Source organism: Heptranchias perlo, chromosome 21, assembly GCF_035084215.1.
Source record: "Heptranchias perlo isolate sHepPer1 chromosome 21, sHepPer1.hap1, whole genome shotgun sequence".
Classification (NCBI taxonomy): Eukaryota; Metazoa; Chordata; class Chondrichthyes; order Hexanchiformes; family Hexanchidae; genus Heptranchias; species Heptranchias perlo.
The window spans coordinates 48,074,016-48,090,936 of NC_090345.1; the positions used below are offsets into that span (position 1 = coordinate 48,074,016).

The window sequence follows — 16,921 nt, forward strand, 5'->3', positions numbered from 1 at the left end:
ATGTCCATGTCGCCCAGTTTATACCACTAAGCTAGTCCCAATTGCCTGCACTTGGCCCATATCCCTCGATACCCATCTTCCCCATGTAACTGTCCAAATGCTTTTTAAAAGACAAAATTGTACCCGCCTCTACTACTGCCTCTGGCAGCTCGTTCCAGACACTCACCACCCTTTGAGTGAAAAAATTGCCCCTCTGGATCCTTTTGTATCTCTCCCCTCTCACCTTAAATCTGTGCCCCCTCGTTATAGACTCCCCTACCTTTGGGAAAAGATTTTGACTATCGACCTTATCTATGCCCCTCATTATTTTATAGACTTCTATAAGATCACCCCTTAACCTCCTACTCTCCAGGGAATAAAGTCCCAGTCTTAACAGTCTATTAGGGACACTGCCCCATTAAATTTTCCGTACTTCACATCAGATAATCTCTTCGTTCCACTCACTCACCGCCTTCCCTTCAAGTAACCCATCAAAAACAGGAAAATTAATTTGACACCTGTGACAGCTAATGCCAATCAGGTTCAGGTGTACAAGAGATTATAGATCTATCTATATCTTATATTTCACTGGTCCTAGGGCCAGCAGGGCAATATTGGTCTGCATCCCATGTCCATCACTAAACATGTTCCTGGGGCAGTTTAGAAAATTTTGCCTCCCCATAGGAAACTGCTTCAGACCTCTGCCCCCCACTATACCTACTGCAAGACAGCTTGGACAATGTTGTAACTGAGCAATTGTCAGGCAGCCCTTATAAACTGAACCCCAAACCCTCTCCACACAATGAATTTGTTAGGCCCTCTCCTGCTCTGAGATATTGGGCTTCTCATCTACCCTCCAGTCAGAGAGCTATCCAACCTGCACTGCCATCCAACCTCCTGCTTAGAGTATGCCGGCTCAACACCACCCCCCCCACCCCACCCATTTCCGCCCCCACTGAGGCAGTTTGATGGCATGGTCCAGCCCCTCTCCACTGGGAGGTGCTGAGGTCGTTTCCCTCCTCCCTCTTCTATCTCTTTACTTTCCTTCTACCTCCTCCTCTTCTGTCCCTTCTCAACAACTACTACTTGCATTTTTATATCTCCTTTAACGTAGTAAAACATCCCAAGGTGCTTCACAGGAGCACTATCCAACAAAATTTGACACCAAGCTACACAAGGAAATATTAGGACAGGTGACCAAAAGTTTGGTCAAAGAGATAGGTTTTAAGACGCTCCCTTAAAACCTGAGAGAGAGATAGAGAGACAGAGAGGTTTAGGGAGGATATTCTGGAGCTTAGGGCCTTCACAGCTGAAGGCCATTAAAATTGGGGCTGCGCAAGAGGCCAGAATTGGAGAACCACAAAGATCTCGGAAGGTTGTAGGGCTGGAGGAGGTTACAGAGATAGTGAGGGGCGAGGCCATGGAGGGATTTTAAAACAACGATGAGAATTTTTTTTTTTAAATCGAGACATTGCTAGACTGGGAGCCAATGGAGGTCAGTGAGTACGGGGTTGATGGGTGAATCGGATTTGGTGCGAATTAGGATACAGGCAGCAGAATTTGGGATGAGCTCAAGTTTATGGAGCATGAAAGATAGTTATGAACAGTCTGGTTCAGCCTCAGACAGTGGCCAGGGAGAGGGATGGAGTCGATGGCTGGGGACGTTGTGGTGGGGTCTGATAATAATGGCTTTGGTCTTCCCAATATTTAGTTGGAGAAAATTTCTGCTCATCCAGCATGATGTCGGACAAGCAGCGTGGCAAATCAGAGGCAGTGGAGGGGTCGAGAGAGGTGGTGGTGAGGTAGAGCTGGGTGTCGTCGGCATACATGTGGAATCTGACATCGTGCTTTCAGATTGTGTCGCCGAGGGGCAGCATGTAGATGAGAAATGGGAGGGGTGCCAAGGATAGATTCTTAGGGGACTCCAGAGGTAATGGCACAAGAATGGGAAGAGAAGCCTTGCAAGTGATTCTCTGGCTACGAATGGATAGATAAGAATGGAACCTCCCTCCTCCTCAGGATTTTAAAAATATATTATGGATGGATGGATGGGGGGGAAAGAGGGGAGAATGTCCTCAAGGTACTTCTAGTGATGAATCTTGGGTAACCATGTTTCTGGAGCCTACTTAATTGCCTTTTAGGGAAGAATGTCTCAGTTTCTTTCCTAAAATTGCAACAGGTTTTTTTACCTCCCCAGGAGTTAGCGTTACTGCCGGTTGGTGAGGTGGTGCACGAGGTGCAGGCGTCTGATAAATCAGGTTAAGCACTGACGGGCCTGTTGAACTTTTTTCATTTTTCTTTTCATACATCCTTGTGTAATGCCACAATTGGTTCTTGAAGCAGAAAAATACAACATCTGTCCATTTACTTCCTCACACACCATTGTGCAGAGCCATGTACATTCCTTCCATGCGAGACAACAAGTTACTTGTATTTCCACCAATCTGGTATACTGTTTGCTACTCATGGTGCATTCCTCTACACTAGGCAGACCAAGTGCAGATTAGGTGACTGTTTGCTGAATACTTCCATTCTGTCCAGAAGTGTGACCCTGACCTCCCTGTGGCTTGCTACTTAAATTCTACTCTCCTACTCTCAACCCTTGTATGCTGTTCCAACCAGGCATAATGTAAGCTTTAGGAATAGAATCTCAGCATTCTCCTGGGCACTCTGCAGCCCTCTGGTATGAATAACAACTTTGGTAACTTCAGACCTATAGCTATATGTTAGGAGGTGTACCTAGAAAATGGCTAATTTAGGATAACTTGACATGAGCAGAAAGCATTATGAGTGAATGCCTCGAGAATTGCTGTGAGAGCAATTAGAGGGAGAGGGGATATGTGCCACGGTTAATATGGGACAAACTAGTTTAGGGGTAATGGAAAAATACAATGAGTTTATCGAGATCATATAAAAAAAAGTCTACAAAGGCCTTGAGATAAGGGAACTGGGACCATCTGGTACAGATAAGGTTAGAACAAGGGAGGCAAAGACAGGAGTTGAGAGGGAGTTACTAAAGCAGATGTAACACAACTCAGTTCTGCTATGTTTGTTTGCTAATTATAAATATGAGTGATTTGTAACACAAGTTGAGTCCCAGCACTACAAACTGACATGAGGTATTATTTGTATGTCCGTGATGTGCCCTTTACTTGAGTAGGCTGGAAATTATAGACCAGTTAGCCTAACATCTGTGGTGGGTAAAATTTTGGAGTCTATTATTAAGGAGACAGTAGTGGAACATTTGGATAAACATAATTTAATAGGACAAAGTCAGCATGGCTTTATGAAGGGGAAGTCATGTCTGACAAATTTGCTTGAGATCTTTGAGGACATAACGTACAGGGTGGATAAAGGGGAACCAGTGGATGTAGTGTATTTAGACTTCCAGAAGGCATTCGACAGGTGCCACATAAAAGATTATTGCTCAAGATAAAGAATCACTGGATTGGGGGTAATATTCTGGCATGGGTGGAGGATTGGCTATCTAACAGGAAGCAGAGAGTTGGGATAAATGGTTCATTCTCGACTGGCAACCAGTAGCCAGTGGTGTTCCGCAGGGGTCGGTGCTGGGTCCCCAACTCTTTACAATCTATATTAACGATTTGGAGGAGGGGACCGAGTGTAACATATCAAAGTTTGCAGATGATACAAAGATGGGAGGGAAAGTAGAGAGTGAGGAGGACATAAAAAACCTACAAGGGGATATAGACAGGCTGGGTGAGTGGGTGGAGATTTGGCAGATGCAATACAATATTGGAAAATGTGAGGTTATGCACTTTGGCAGGAAAAATCAGAGAGCAAGTTATTATCTTAATGGCGAGAAACTGGAAAGTACTGCAGTACAAAGGGATCTGGGGATCCTAGTGCAAGAAAATCAAAAAGTTAGTATGCAGGTGATCAAGAAGGCCAATGGAATGTTGGCGTTTATTGCTAGGGGGATAGAATATAAAAACAGGGAGGTATTGCTGCAGTTATATAAGGTATTGGTGAGACCGCACCTGGAATACTGCATACAGTTTTGGTGTCCATACTTAAGAAAAGACATACTTGCTCTCGAGGCAGTACAAAGAAGGTTCACTCGGTCAATCCCAGGGATGAGGGGGTGGACATCTGAGGAGAGGTTGAGTCGATTGGGACTCTACTCATTGGAGTTCAGAAGAATGAGAGGCGATCTTATTGAAACATATAAGATTGTGAAGGGGCTTGATCGGGTGGATGTGGTAAGGATGTTCCCAAGGATGGGTGAAACTAGAACTAGGGGGCATAATCTTAGAATAAGGGGCTGCTCTTTCAAAACTGAGATGAGGAGAAACTTCTTCACTCAGAGGGTAGGTCTGTGGAATTTGCTGCCCCAGGAAGCTGTGGAAGCTACATCATTAAATAAATTTAAAACAGAAATAGACAGTTTCCTAGAAGTAAAGGGAATTAGGGGTTACGGGGAGCGGGCAAGAAATTGGACATGAATTTAGATTTGAGGTTAGGATCAGATCAGCCACGATCTTATTGAATGGCGGAGCAGGCTCGAGGGGCCGATTGGCCTACTCCTGCTCCTATTTCTTATGTTCTTATGAGTATATGGACGTACATGGCTTACTTGTAGTCTTAGTGCACTATCAAATATCAACGAACATGTCAATGTATCACTGACCCATGGGTCCCTAAATCTGTTAAATATAGTTTATCCAACACTAAATGCTCTATTTTCTTTAAATGAACAGGTGCTGGTGATGCAGGGTGGATTTATCAATGACCGAGGAGAGGGGAGGTGGCCTACAATTCTGGGCGCAAACCCTTCATCAGAATACAATGCTGGTGGGGTGGGTGAAAGTGGCGGTGCTTTTTCTCTCTATTATCAGGAATGGCAGACCCACTGTGCAGCCCTCATTTCCTTTTTCACTTCAGACTGCCCACATTTACAGGCTTTTTTCTTCATTTTTCTAATTTCCTCCTATTTTCTTGCATTTTAATTTGTTTGTGTGAGTTACTTCAATGTCTTTTCACTCGCTTGACTATTTACATATTCTTATGCTTTTAATGCCTTTCTATTGTTTTGCTGATTACAGTTTTCCACTAAGCAGTTTGCAGGTTTCTCCCTGTGATTGAAGTTTTGTTATTTCTGCCCTTCCTTTTTGTCCTTAATGTTTCAGCCTCACTAAAATTCTTGTCTTTTTTTGTTGAAGTTTTCAGTTCTCATGAAGGGTACACACATGAAATGTTAACCTGTCTTTTTTCCTTTCAAAGGCTGACTGACCTGTGTACTTCCAACATTTTCCATTTTTATTTCAGATTTCCAGCATTTGCATTTTCTTCTTTATTTGAATATTTTTACTGTAGATAGATAGCTATTGAGTGCTTAGTGTGGAATAAAATCATTTATTCCTTGTTCTAATTAAGTTATAAAGATGGCTGCAGGTATGTAGCAGTTCCAACAGACCCATTTGCAACTTAAACCAAACCTTTGGTGTCTGACAAACCAAATTCACTTAAATTTGTACAAAACATAATTAAAAAGGTATTAGTTTTGGCAAGTAATTACCTATAGGAAAATCCTCATGTTCCATTCACTCAATCAATCTATCAGATCTTTAAAGGAAAGGTTCTCTAATTTTTTCCCTGCTTCCAAAGGTAAATCAAGAACAATAACTATCAAGATACATAGAAATCCACAGAAGTTATAATACAGAAACAGGCAATTTGGTCCAACCAGTTTGCGTGGGTCTTTACATGACTAAATAGTCCAATAATCACATTTATCTGCATTGTTCCCACATCCCTTTATTTACCAATCCAATCTAATCTTGAAAGCTGACAGTTTCTGCCTCAACCACTAACCCTAAAGTGAATTCCACAGCCTCACAACACTCGTAAGAAAAAATATAGTGCCTTTCACGACCTCATGACGTCCCAAAGTGTTTTACAACCAATGAAGTACTTTTGAAGTGTAGTCACTGTAGGAAACACTTTTTTCAGTGTAGGAAATGCAGCAGCCAATTTGGGTAAGGTCCCACAAACAGCAATGAGATAAATTACCAGATCATCTGTTTTAGTGATGTTGGTTGTGGATAAATATTGCCCATGGCACTGGGAGAACTCCCCTGCCCTTCTTCAAACAGTGCCATGGGATCTCTTATGTGCATCTGAGGGGACAGACAGGGCCTTGGTTTAACGTCTCATCCGAAAGACAGCACCTCCGATTGCGGAGCACTCTCCCAATACTGCAATCGAGTGTCAGCCTAGATTATGTGCTCAAGTCTCTGGAGTGGAACTTGAACCCACAACCTTCTGACTTAAGAGGCAAGAGTGCTACCACTGAGCCAAGGCTGACACCTTAAAGAAGTTCCTCCTGCTCCTGCTCTCTGTTCTAAATCTCGTGTTTAATCTTGTATCCACGGTCCCTCATTCTGGACATTCAATTAATGAAAACAGTCTTCCATAACTTACCCTGTCCCCTTATCCTTCCATAATTCCTGTGATAAAACCTGAGGCCTGAACTAATAATCAACAACTTGCATTTATACAGTACCTTTAACATAGGAGGATGACCCAAGGTGCTTCACAAGAATCAAAGAACTGACATCAAGCCAAAGAGGGGGATATTAGGAGGGGTGACTAATCACTTGATCAAACAGATAGGTTCTAAGGAGGATTAATCCAGAAAAAGAGTTCAAATCCCACCATAGGAACAGGAGTGGGCCATTCAGCACCTCAAACCGGTTCTGCCATTCAATTAGATCATTGCTGATCTGTATCAGAATTCCATCTACCCTCCTGAGTTCTGTAACCCTTAATACCCCTGTCTAACAAAAATCCATCAATCGGTTTTGAAATTTTCAACTGAACCCCAATAGGAATGATAGAGAAACTATTTTCTCGGTGCGGGGGGGAAAATCAAGAACGAGGGGACATAATCTTAAAATTAGAACTAGGCCATTTAGGGGGAAATCAGAAAGCACTTTTTTTTAAAAACACAAAGGAACAGCCCCTCAAGCCTGTTCCATCATTCAATGAGATCATGGCTGATCTGTATCCGAACTCCATATGCCTTAGCACTCTTGACTAGCAAAAATCTATCGATCTCGGATTTAAAATTATTAATTGAGCTGGCATCTACTGCTTTTTGTAGGAGTGTTTTCCACACTTCTACCATCCTTTGCGTGAAGAAGTGTTTCCTAACTTCTCTCCTGAATGGCCTGGCTCTGATTTTAAGGTTATATCCCCTTGTCCTAGATGCCCTCGCCAGCAGAAGAAGTTTCTCTATCTACCCTATCAATTCCGTTCAAAATCCTAAAAACCTCAAACAAATCACCCCTTAGCCTTCTATATTCCAGGGAATAGAAGCTTAGTTTATGTAATCCCTCCTCATAAATTAACCCTTGAAACCCTGGTAACATTCTGGTGAATCTGCATTGCATTCCTTCCAAGGCCAATATATCCTTTCTAAGGTGAGGTATCCAGAACTGTACACAGTACTCCAGGTGTGGTCTAACCAGAGCTTTGTATAGCTGTAGCAAAACTTCCTCCCCATTATATTCTAGCTCTATAGATATAAAGGCTAACATTCCATTAGCCTTTTTGGTTACCTGACCACTACACTTTAGTGATCTGTGCACATGGACCCCAAGGGATATAGATATTTAGAATTCTCTGCCCCAAAAGGCTGTGGATTCTGGGACAATTGGAGCTTTGAAGGCAGAGTTTGATAGATTTTTGTAGGTAAGGGTATCAAGGAATATGGAGCCAAATGAATGGCGGGGCAGGTTCGACTGGCTGAATGGCCTACTCCTGTTCTTATGTACTCCATTTTCTCCCTTCTAACCAATTTTTAAATCAGCTTTGTCACTCTCCTCCTAATTCCATACCCCTTAATCTTCTCTAATAATCACCTGCTTTCCTAAGGTCCATGTACACTACATCCACTGCATCTCCCCCAAATACCATGTCTGTTATCTCCTCTCAGAATTCTATGAGGTTTGTTAAGCACGGTGGTCCCTTCTGAAATCTGTGCTTACTACGTCAAACTATTTTCTCTTTATCTAGATATGTGGTAATTTCATCTTCAGAAAGTCTAATGTTTCCCCTACCACAGATGTTAAACTAACTAATTACCTTTGTCTCCCTTTTTAAAAATGGCTACTATACTAGCCACTCTTCAGTTTTCCGACACACATCCACACTCAGTAGAGCCCTGAAATATAATTACTTTGTCCCTCATCTCCCTCAGGACCCCAGGATGTACCCTGGTGCTTTGTCTTTCTTTACCCTAACTTACTATCTAAAATTTTCCTTTAATCCATCATATCACTCATCTCACTCTCAACCACTTCAGGATTCACCTCCTCTCCTTCTCTGTAGTAAAGACTGATGCAAAGTACTTATTAAATACTTTTTAAATCATCATCTACAAATTGACAATCCTCTCCTCTCAGGGGTCCCAGCTGCTTTTAACAATTATCTTTTTACTGGTATATTTTTAAAATACTTTACTGTTCCTTTGGTGATTCATGAAGTATTTCTCTCATACTCCTTCTTAGCTTTCCTTATCCCACTCTTTATCTCTTCGTATTTTCTCATATTCTCCTTCAGTTTTTAAAAAATAATTATTGTTATAGTTCTCATTGTCCTGGCCAATATTTATCCCTCAAACACCTAAAATCAGATTATCTGGCAATTATCTCATTGCTGTTCGTAGGACATTACTGTGCACAACCTGACTGCCATGTGTCCTACATTACAACAGTGACTGCACTTCAAGAAGTACTTCATTGGGACATCCTGAGGTCATGAAAGGTGCTATATAAATGCAAATCTTCCTTTCTTTCATTTGGCCCTCTTCTTTGATTTTAATTGATTTCTAACCTCTATTTATCCATGGCATCCAGAAACTACTAGTAGTTTCCTTTTTTAGTACAATATACTTATTCTGTACCACTGCAACCTCTTCCTTAAAAACATCTCACTGTTGTTCTACAATCCTGTCAGCCAATTTCTCCTTTGGCCTCACCTACCATGCTCATCTTTCTAAAATCTGCTTTAATCCGATCAGGTGTTCTAGTTTTTGTATTGACTTTTTCCTTTTCTAGTTGGATCTTAAACCCTGTCATACTGTGGTTACTACTCCCAAGGTGCTCACCCACATTTAGCTCATCTACCTGATCTATTTCATTACTCAGAACCAGATCTAGCAATGTTTAACCCTTGTAGACCTACTAACATACTGCCTGAGGAAAGAGTCTTGTACTCATTTTAGAAATTCCATTCCCTATGCTGCGGCTACTCAGTCTCCCTTCCAATTGATAAGTGGATAATTAAAACCTTCCAGACCGATAATTTTGTTATTCCTACTAGTCTCTCTAATCCAACTGCTGATATCCTCTTCCATTTCCTTCCCACAATTTTATATATGAAAGTTACAAACAAAATCCCCAGACCAGATGACCAGACCCACAGAGAACTTGCTGTTAAGCTATTGGTCCATTGCAATATCAGTGAAAAAAAATCAAACCCAAACACTCATGTAATATTGTAGCCAAATTTGTAATAATTAATCACCTTAAAAATGGGGGGGGGGGGGGGGGGGGAGAAGAGAAAAGAGCGGAGGAAGGTTTGATGTATATTCGAGTATTGAGAGGAACCAGAGGCAGGTGTCAGAACCCAACATGCCTTCTCTTCTCTTTCCAACCGCATTTGCTGTCCTGACCTCTAACACTCTACTTATCTTCTCCTAGTAATTACTTCAGAATGGTCACTTTACGATCAGCAAGTCAATTAATGCAGTGCAGAAATCTACCAATGCATCAGTTTCACTCAATGACTGCTTTCCATATTAATAGTCCTTCAATCTTCCATGCTTAGTTTCTAATTATATGTTAATAACTCATTACCAATGTTTTGCTCATGTCATTGTACACTAACCATATTAGCTGCTTTCCCAGTGTCACCCGTACAATGACAGCATCAACTCTACCTCCCTGCCCTCCCATACTGCTCCACAGCCAGTTAAACTAATTGTTTAGTCAATATCATGTCTAATTGTTTAACCAGAGAGTGGTTAGAATGTGGAACTCGCTACAAGGAATAGTTGAGGCGACAAGGATAGATGCATTTAAGGGGAAGCTAGATAAACACACGAGGGAGAACGGGACTGAAGGATATGCTGATAGGGTTAGATGAAGTAGGGAGGGAGAAGGCTCGTGTGGAGTATAAACACTGTCATTGACCTGTTGCACCAAATGGCCCGCTTCTGTGCTGTACGTTCTATGTAAATGGATGAGTGAAAACCTCAATTCAATGTCAGCAAGACTGAAGCCATTCTGTTCAATTCCTGACAAAACCTCTACATCTTAATTCCTCCAACTCCATCCATCTTCCTAGCTGCTCCAGACTCTGCGCAACCTGTGTCTAGCTGAGCTTTAAATCCCACGTTCTAGCCACAAAGATGGCCTACTTCCATTCCGCCAGTACCTCGCCCCCACCGTTGCTGAAACTCTCAACCATGCTGTTGTCACCTCCAGTTTAAAATACTTGAGTGCTGTCCTTGCCCGTCTCAAATTATTCTCTTTATAAATTGAAACTCAGCTAAAACTCCATTGCCCACAGCCTATCCTGCATTAAGTCACACTACTCTGTCCTCACTAACCTTCACAGGCTCCCTGCCCTTCAACACATCAATTTCAAAATCATTGGCCTCATTTGAAAGTCCCTCCTAGGCCTTGCTCCTCTCCATCTCTACAATCTCCTTCAACATTATGTTCCAGCAATTGTCCCCTTTCAAAATCTGGCTTTTTTGCATGCGCCCTCCCTCCGTTCTACCATTGGCTACGGAAACCTTCAGCCATCTCAGCCACACATGCTGGAATTATCTATCCAAATCTCTCTGCTTTGCTATCTCTCACCTCCTCCTCTCTCTTCCCCCCCCCCCCCCCCACTTTAAAAGCCTCATCAAAACCAACATCTTGGTCTCGTCTTCAGTCACCATTCCCAATCCTTCTCCCACCACCGTGCTGTTTCGGTTATTTTTGCCTCTGTGATAAACTTTGAGATATATTATGTTGAAAGGTGCTATAAAAATGAAAGCTGTTGTTGAGGACACAGTTCACGAAAGCCCTAAAACCACATGTTTACACAAGAAAACGCAGAACAGACAATCATTGGGTCCATCAAGCCCATTTCCTTCACATACTATACACAATTCATTTTAACTTGTGCTCTGCAGAACCCATTTAATCTTGAGGAAAGCTTCTGCAAAGATCTCCATGTCCCAAAATTAAATCAAACAAAACTCTAGAATATCCATCCAAACTTACATCATGGACCAAATCACTTGCTTACCATGGCATTACCAATCACTTCCAGAATCACATTCCACACAGCATCATCTCTATGTGGACCCATCCTTAAAACCTTCAATTCTATTTCCTTTTCAAGGTATCAATCAAATCAACAGAATTAAATGCTTTATTCAGGAGTCTATTTTATACAGCCACAACCCTTGGGGAGGAAAAACTTCTGATCAAGTCTTACTTGAAGTTCATTATCTTCAACTTCATGTCTTTAGTTCTACACTCATATTTACACATGTAAATTGAAACTTTTGATCATTTCAAGAAACTGAATCAGGTTTCCTCTCTGTTTTCTCTAACAAAAACAAACTGAATACCGAGACACACTTTTCATGACTCATAATCCTTCCCGCATTCTTTTGAAGACAGGTAACTAAGACTGATAATATTCTAAATATGGTTCAATGATTATTACATACGAGATTAAAATAACTTAACAGTCAAATGCCCTAGAGTAGTAATTAATTACAGCTTCACAATAAAAATCACTTCTGCTAAATAACATCCCTTCAATGTTGTGTATATATACACTATATATATATAAATATTTATATAAATATTTATATAAATATATATATAAATATTTATATAAATATATATATAAATATTTATATAAATATATATATAAATATTTATATAAATATATATATAAATATTTATATAAATATATATATAAATATTTATATAAATATATATATAAATATTTATATAAATATATATATAAATATATATTATATAATATATTTCTTCTTCCTATCTGCATTGTCTTATCTAGATGAGGATCATCTACATTCTTTAGTTTAACTTTCTTTAGAATGCTATCAATTTTTCTCATATGCATTGAGACGAAATGTATTTGGGTTTGGCTTGGTGCCTGTACCTTTAAATCAAGTCACAATACATGAGTTTAAAGCTAGCTGCAGTTTAGAAAACAAACCCATGTCCATGATGAATTCGATACTAATGTTGCTAGATGGTTCAAACTCGAGGCTTGAGGGCAGGAACCAAGGCAATTTTGAACAAACATAAATGTATGACATCCGATTATTTTTGAATCCGAGTGTCAGTTAGGAAAACCCAAACAAGCCCCTGCAACAGGTGAAAGAGTAGGTAAGTGGCTGAATCTGTTTATTAAGCAGTGCTAGAAGATAATATAACTGAATGGAAGTCACAGCAAGGGATAAGGTTGATTATCTAGCTCCCACAGTCAGAAAAGACTATGAGACAATGTACATAAACCTTATCCATAAAACAGTTTAGCATTATTTCATAATTTACTGTGTTTTTCCACACAAAGGTTAGATAATAGACTTTCCACTGTAAATATGTAATTGTATATAATTAGATTATACACTTTTTCATTTGTTTGATAAATTTAGATCTGGTGTGATGCTCCACTGCTTTTGAAGACTGGAGATGGATCCTGTGGAGGCATAGAATAAATTCCAGTAACACGCTACTATGATCTCATTGCCAGTATAGACAATCTTCAAGCTAATAGGGAGTTGGGACTAATCTGCAGCGATGGGTAAAAATACCCAAAAACATAGCACTCATCATCTAGCCGTTTAGTCTGGCATCATTATATTTCAGTAACACCCTCTTCTAAATTTTCTGAAAAGCAGACAGCCCATAATAAAGCCCTTTGGAGCTAATCTAAAACCTGGATGATTTGTAGTTATTTCCCCTAACTAAAAATGCACAGATCCTCAAAGTTTCAACCTACAACTTTTTCCATTAGTCACTCTAGTTGAGAATATGGACCCTGGTGAAAAGATCCTCAGCCAAATTTTCTGCTTAAGCAAGACGGGCTGCATATGGAGAAGTTAAATACAAAATAATCCAAAACTTCCCTGATGTCTTTCTTTAGATGCTAAGCACAGGTAGGGTAAACACAAGCTTTCTTCCCTCCCTATGTGGAAATGTCTCAATTAAAAGGAGTACCTACAACGTCAAAAACAAACCCAAACTCAATCTATATTGGAAATATTTGTCCTCAATAGATTAAGCACATCAAACAGGGCTTGTATAAATACATATCTTTCAAACTAGAACATAAAATGTCTCACATAGAATGTGAGACTATTTATAATGTCAAATTATCCAATCATTTGCATTGTACCAGGATAGTCAGCTTATAAGGGAAATTTACAATACAAAACTGATTCATTTCAAGTTTTTATACTAAATGTAATGCAAATCCAAACTCATCCTCTTTCAGCCTGGAGAACAGAGGAGTTAGCAATGTTGCTTTCAGCCATATAAGATGCACATACATCAGGTTTTAAAACAATAAAAACAGTTGCTCCACCCTCACTTCAGGTTAGATGATCCTTCACTGGGCTGTAACCTGATGAAAAATTGTCGATCAATTCCAGATGTCAAACGAAGACTGATAGGCAAAAAATGCTCAACTTTCTCAGGGGAAGATGTCAACTAATCTGCTGTCAGAGATAAGGTTTTTTTCTATTAGATGAAGACATCTAAACATACAGTACCTGTTGACAAATCCGAGGATGGTCAGACTGTATGAGTCTGTGGAATAATAGTCTAGCTGCATTCATATCAAGCCCGGAGAACTTGGAACTGGTTTTATAGTGATCATCATTACTGAAACAAAAATGCAATCATTTAGTTTAGATATATCTTGAGTGTTATGACACATATACTTAAAAACCTACACTGATCTGAATTTATATACCAAATCATAATTGCTTATTAGTCTATTGTTGACCACAAAACACACTGTATATTACTGTGATGAAGCTAATGCATGAAACTCTCAAATGACTTGGGGTGACCTAATGCTGAACTGATTTTTTGTCCTTATACAAATAACTTCAGTGTGCACCATCCTCTGTAAAAGAGAAGAAAATCTCCAGTGTTGAGGGGCCGGGGTGACAGAAAATAAAGCTGTTCTACCTGGTTTTAATTTTAATAGAGGTTCTTTGAACTCAGTCACTAGTTATATATAAAATAAACTATCTATAGTCAAGCTTAACAATATAAAAGTTGCAAGTTTCATTTATGGTCTGCAAAGCATGAGGCAGGAGCTAAGATACCTTTGAACAAGCACAGAACTACTGTTATATGCATGGCAGCCAGTTATTTTCAAATGTGGTTGACAATTATTCAAATACAAAGACGTTCTAGTAACTGTGGTTAGAGAAGAGATATTTAAAGCTGTAGATGTTTAAATCAGAGTCAGTTTAGAACGTCCAGGAGATATAATTCAGTCTCGTGCAGCTCCTACAGTGGCAAGAAATATAAGAAGCACTGTGTATATGAAACATATTTACAAAAATTAACATTCAGATTGCAACCTTTTAATATTTTTCTTTCAAGAGCGTGATAGAAGGATTTTTACTGAAAATATGCACAGAATTCATTCACATTCATTTTTTGTTAAATAAATTTGCTTAACAGTAAGAGAGGACATAGGTAAGGGGACGCAATCAACAGAGACTGTATGGTTAGAATTGAAGAAAAAGATAGGACTTAAAACTGTAATGGGAGTTGTCTACAGGCCTCCTGATAGCAGCAATGAAGTGGCAGAGTGTACTGATTCAGATTAGAGAGGCTTGGAACAAAAGCAGTTGTTTTAATGGGAGACTTTAATTTTCATACAGATTGGGGAGAGCAGAGTAGCTCAAATCAGAAAGGCAGTGAATTTCTTGAATGCATTCAAGACTGTTTTCTGGAGCAATATGTTCTAGAACCAACAAAAGGACAGGCCATACTAGATTTAGTAATGTGCCAGATTTAGTTAATAATCTAACAGTAAGGGAACATTTATCTAACTACAATCATATGATCAAATTCAACGTTAGGTCTGAAAAGGAGAAACATAACAGTTACTAAGATTCTAGATTTTGGTACGGCTAACTTTAAAGGGACGAGACAGATTGACGACAGCAAACTGGTCAAAACTGTTATCGGGTAAAACTACAGATGAACAGTGGGAGGTGTTCAAAACATTGAGCTTAATACAGGACCAGCACATACCCTGAAGGGATAAGAGCTCTACTTACCAAATAAAACAGCCATGGTTGACAAAAGAGGGGAGAGATAACATAAAACTAAAGGAAAGAGCATACAAAAGTGCAAATAATAGTGTAGATCCAGGGGACTGGGAGAGGTATAAACAACAGCAAGGGAAGACAAAAAAAATAGTAAGAGCTGCAAAAAGGGAATACAAAAAGAAAGTTGTGAGGGATATTAAGATTAACACAAAGTCTTTACAATTATAGTAAAAGAAAAAGGGTAGTCAAGGGTCATGTGGGCCCTTTAAAAACAGATGCAGATAATATTGCAAATGAAAATAAGGAAATGGCAGACTTGTTGAATAATTACTGTGTGTCGGTCTTCACAGTAGAGGAAGAGGATAATGTACCTGACATTCCAGGAAAACTAATAATGAATCAAGGACTGGAACTCACTAAAGTTAACGTAAGCAAGAAAACAATACTAGAAAAGATAATGGCACTAAAGACTGACAAATCCCCAGGACCTGATGGTTTCCACCCCAGGGATTTAAAGGAAGGAGGTGAGGAAATTGCAGATACTTTAGCAATAATTTTCCAACACTCTTGATTCATGAATTGTCCCTTTAGATTGGAAAATTGCAAATGTAACTCCATTATTTAAGAAAGGTGAGAGAGAGAAACCAGGAAATTATAGTCCTGTTAGTCTAAGATCTGTTGTGGGGAAGTTATTGGAATTGATAATTAAGGACAGAGTGACTGAGCACTTAGAGAAAGCCAACATGGACTTGTAACGGGTAGGTCATGTCCAACGAACCTAATTGAATTTTTTGATTAAGTAACTAAAGTAGTAGACAGAGAAATATCTATGGATGTAGTTGCAATGGACATCCAGAAAGCATTCAATAAAGTTCCACATAAGAGGCTGTTAGCTAAAATTAACACTCATGGAATTGAAAGCAAATTATTGACCAGGTTAGGAGATTGGTTCGGCGGTAGAAGATAGAGAATAGGGATAATGGGTATATATTCGAATTGGAAGGAAGTGACTAGTGGTGTCCCACAAGGATCTGCTCAACTATTCACTATATTTATTAATGACTTCGATAACCCAATAGAGAGCCATATATCCAAGATTCCTGATGATGCAAAAATTGGTGGCATAGTAAGTAGTGTAGACAGGAGCATAAAATTACAAAGAGACATTGATAGATTAAGTGAGTGGGCAAAACTCTGGCAGATGGATTTCAACGCAGGCAAGTTTGATCCAAGTATTTTTTTAAATGGTGAAAAGCTAGAAACAGTGGAGGTCCAAAAGAGATTTAGGGGTCCATGTACACAGATCACTAAAGTTTAGTAGTCAGGTACAAAAAAAATAATCAAAAAAGGCTAAAGGAATCTTAGCCTTTATATCTAGAGGGCTAGAAAATAATGGGGAGGAAATTTTGCTACAGCTATACAAAGCCCTGGTTAGACCACAACTGAAGTACCTTGAACCAGAATGTTACCAGGGCTTCAAGGATTAAATTATGGGGATTATATAAGCTAGACTTGTATTCCCTGGAATATAGAAGGTTAAGGGGTAATTTGATTGAGGTTTTTAGGATTTTGAAAGGA

At 39.5% G+C, this 16,921-nt stretch overlaps 1 protein-coding gene across 4 annotated transcripts in view; it reads right to left on the reverse strand.

Annotated features, from left to right (window-relative positions):
* The window catches only part of herc4 (HECT and RLD domain containing E3 ubiquitin protein ligase 4), a 124,184-nt gene that overhangs the window by 49,859 nt on the left and 57,404 nt on the right, over positions 1 to 16,921 (reverse strand). For all 4 annotated transcript variants that reach the window (XM_068002623.1, XM_068002624.1, XM_068002626.1 and 1 more), the window contains one exon: positions 13,820 to 13,931. In XM_068002623.1, coding sequence (XP_067858724.1) covers positions 13,820 to 13,931 — 112 coding nt within the window. The remainder of the gene's footprint in view (positions 1 to 13,819; positions 13,932 to 16,921) is intronic.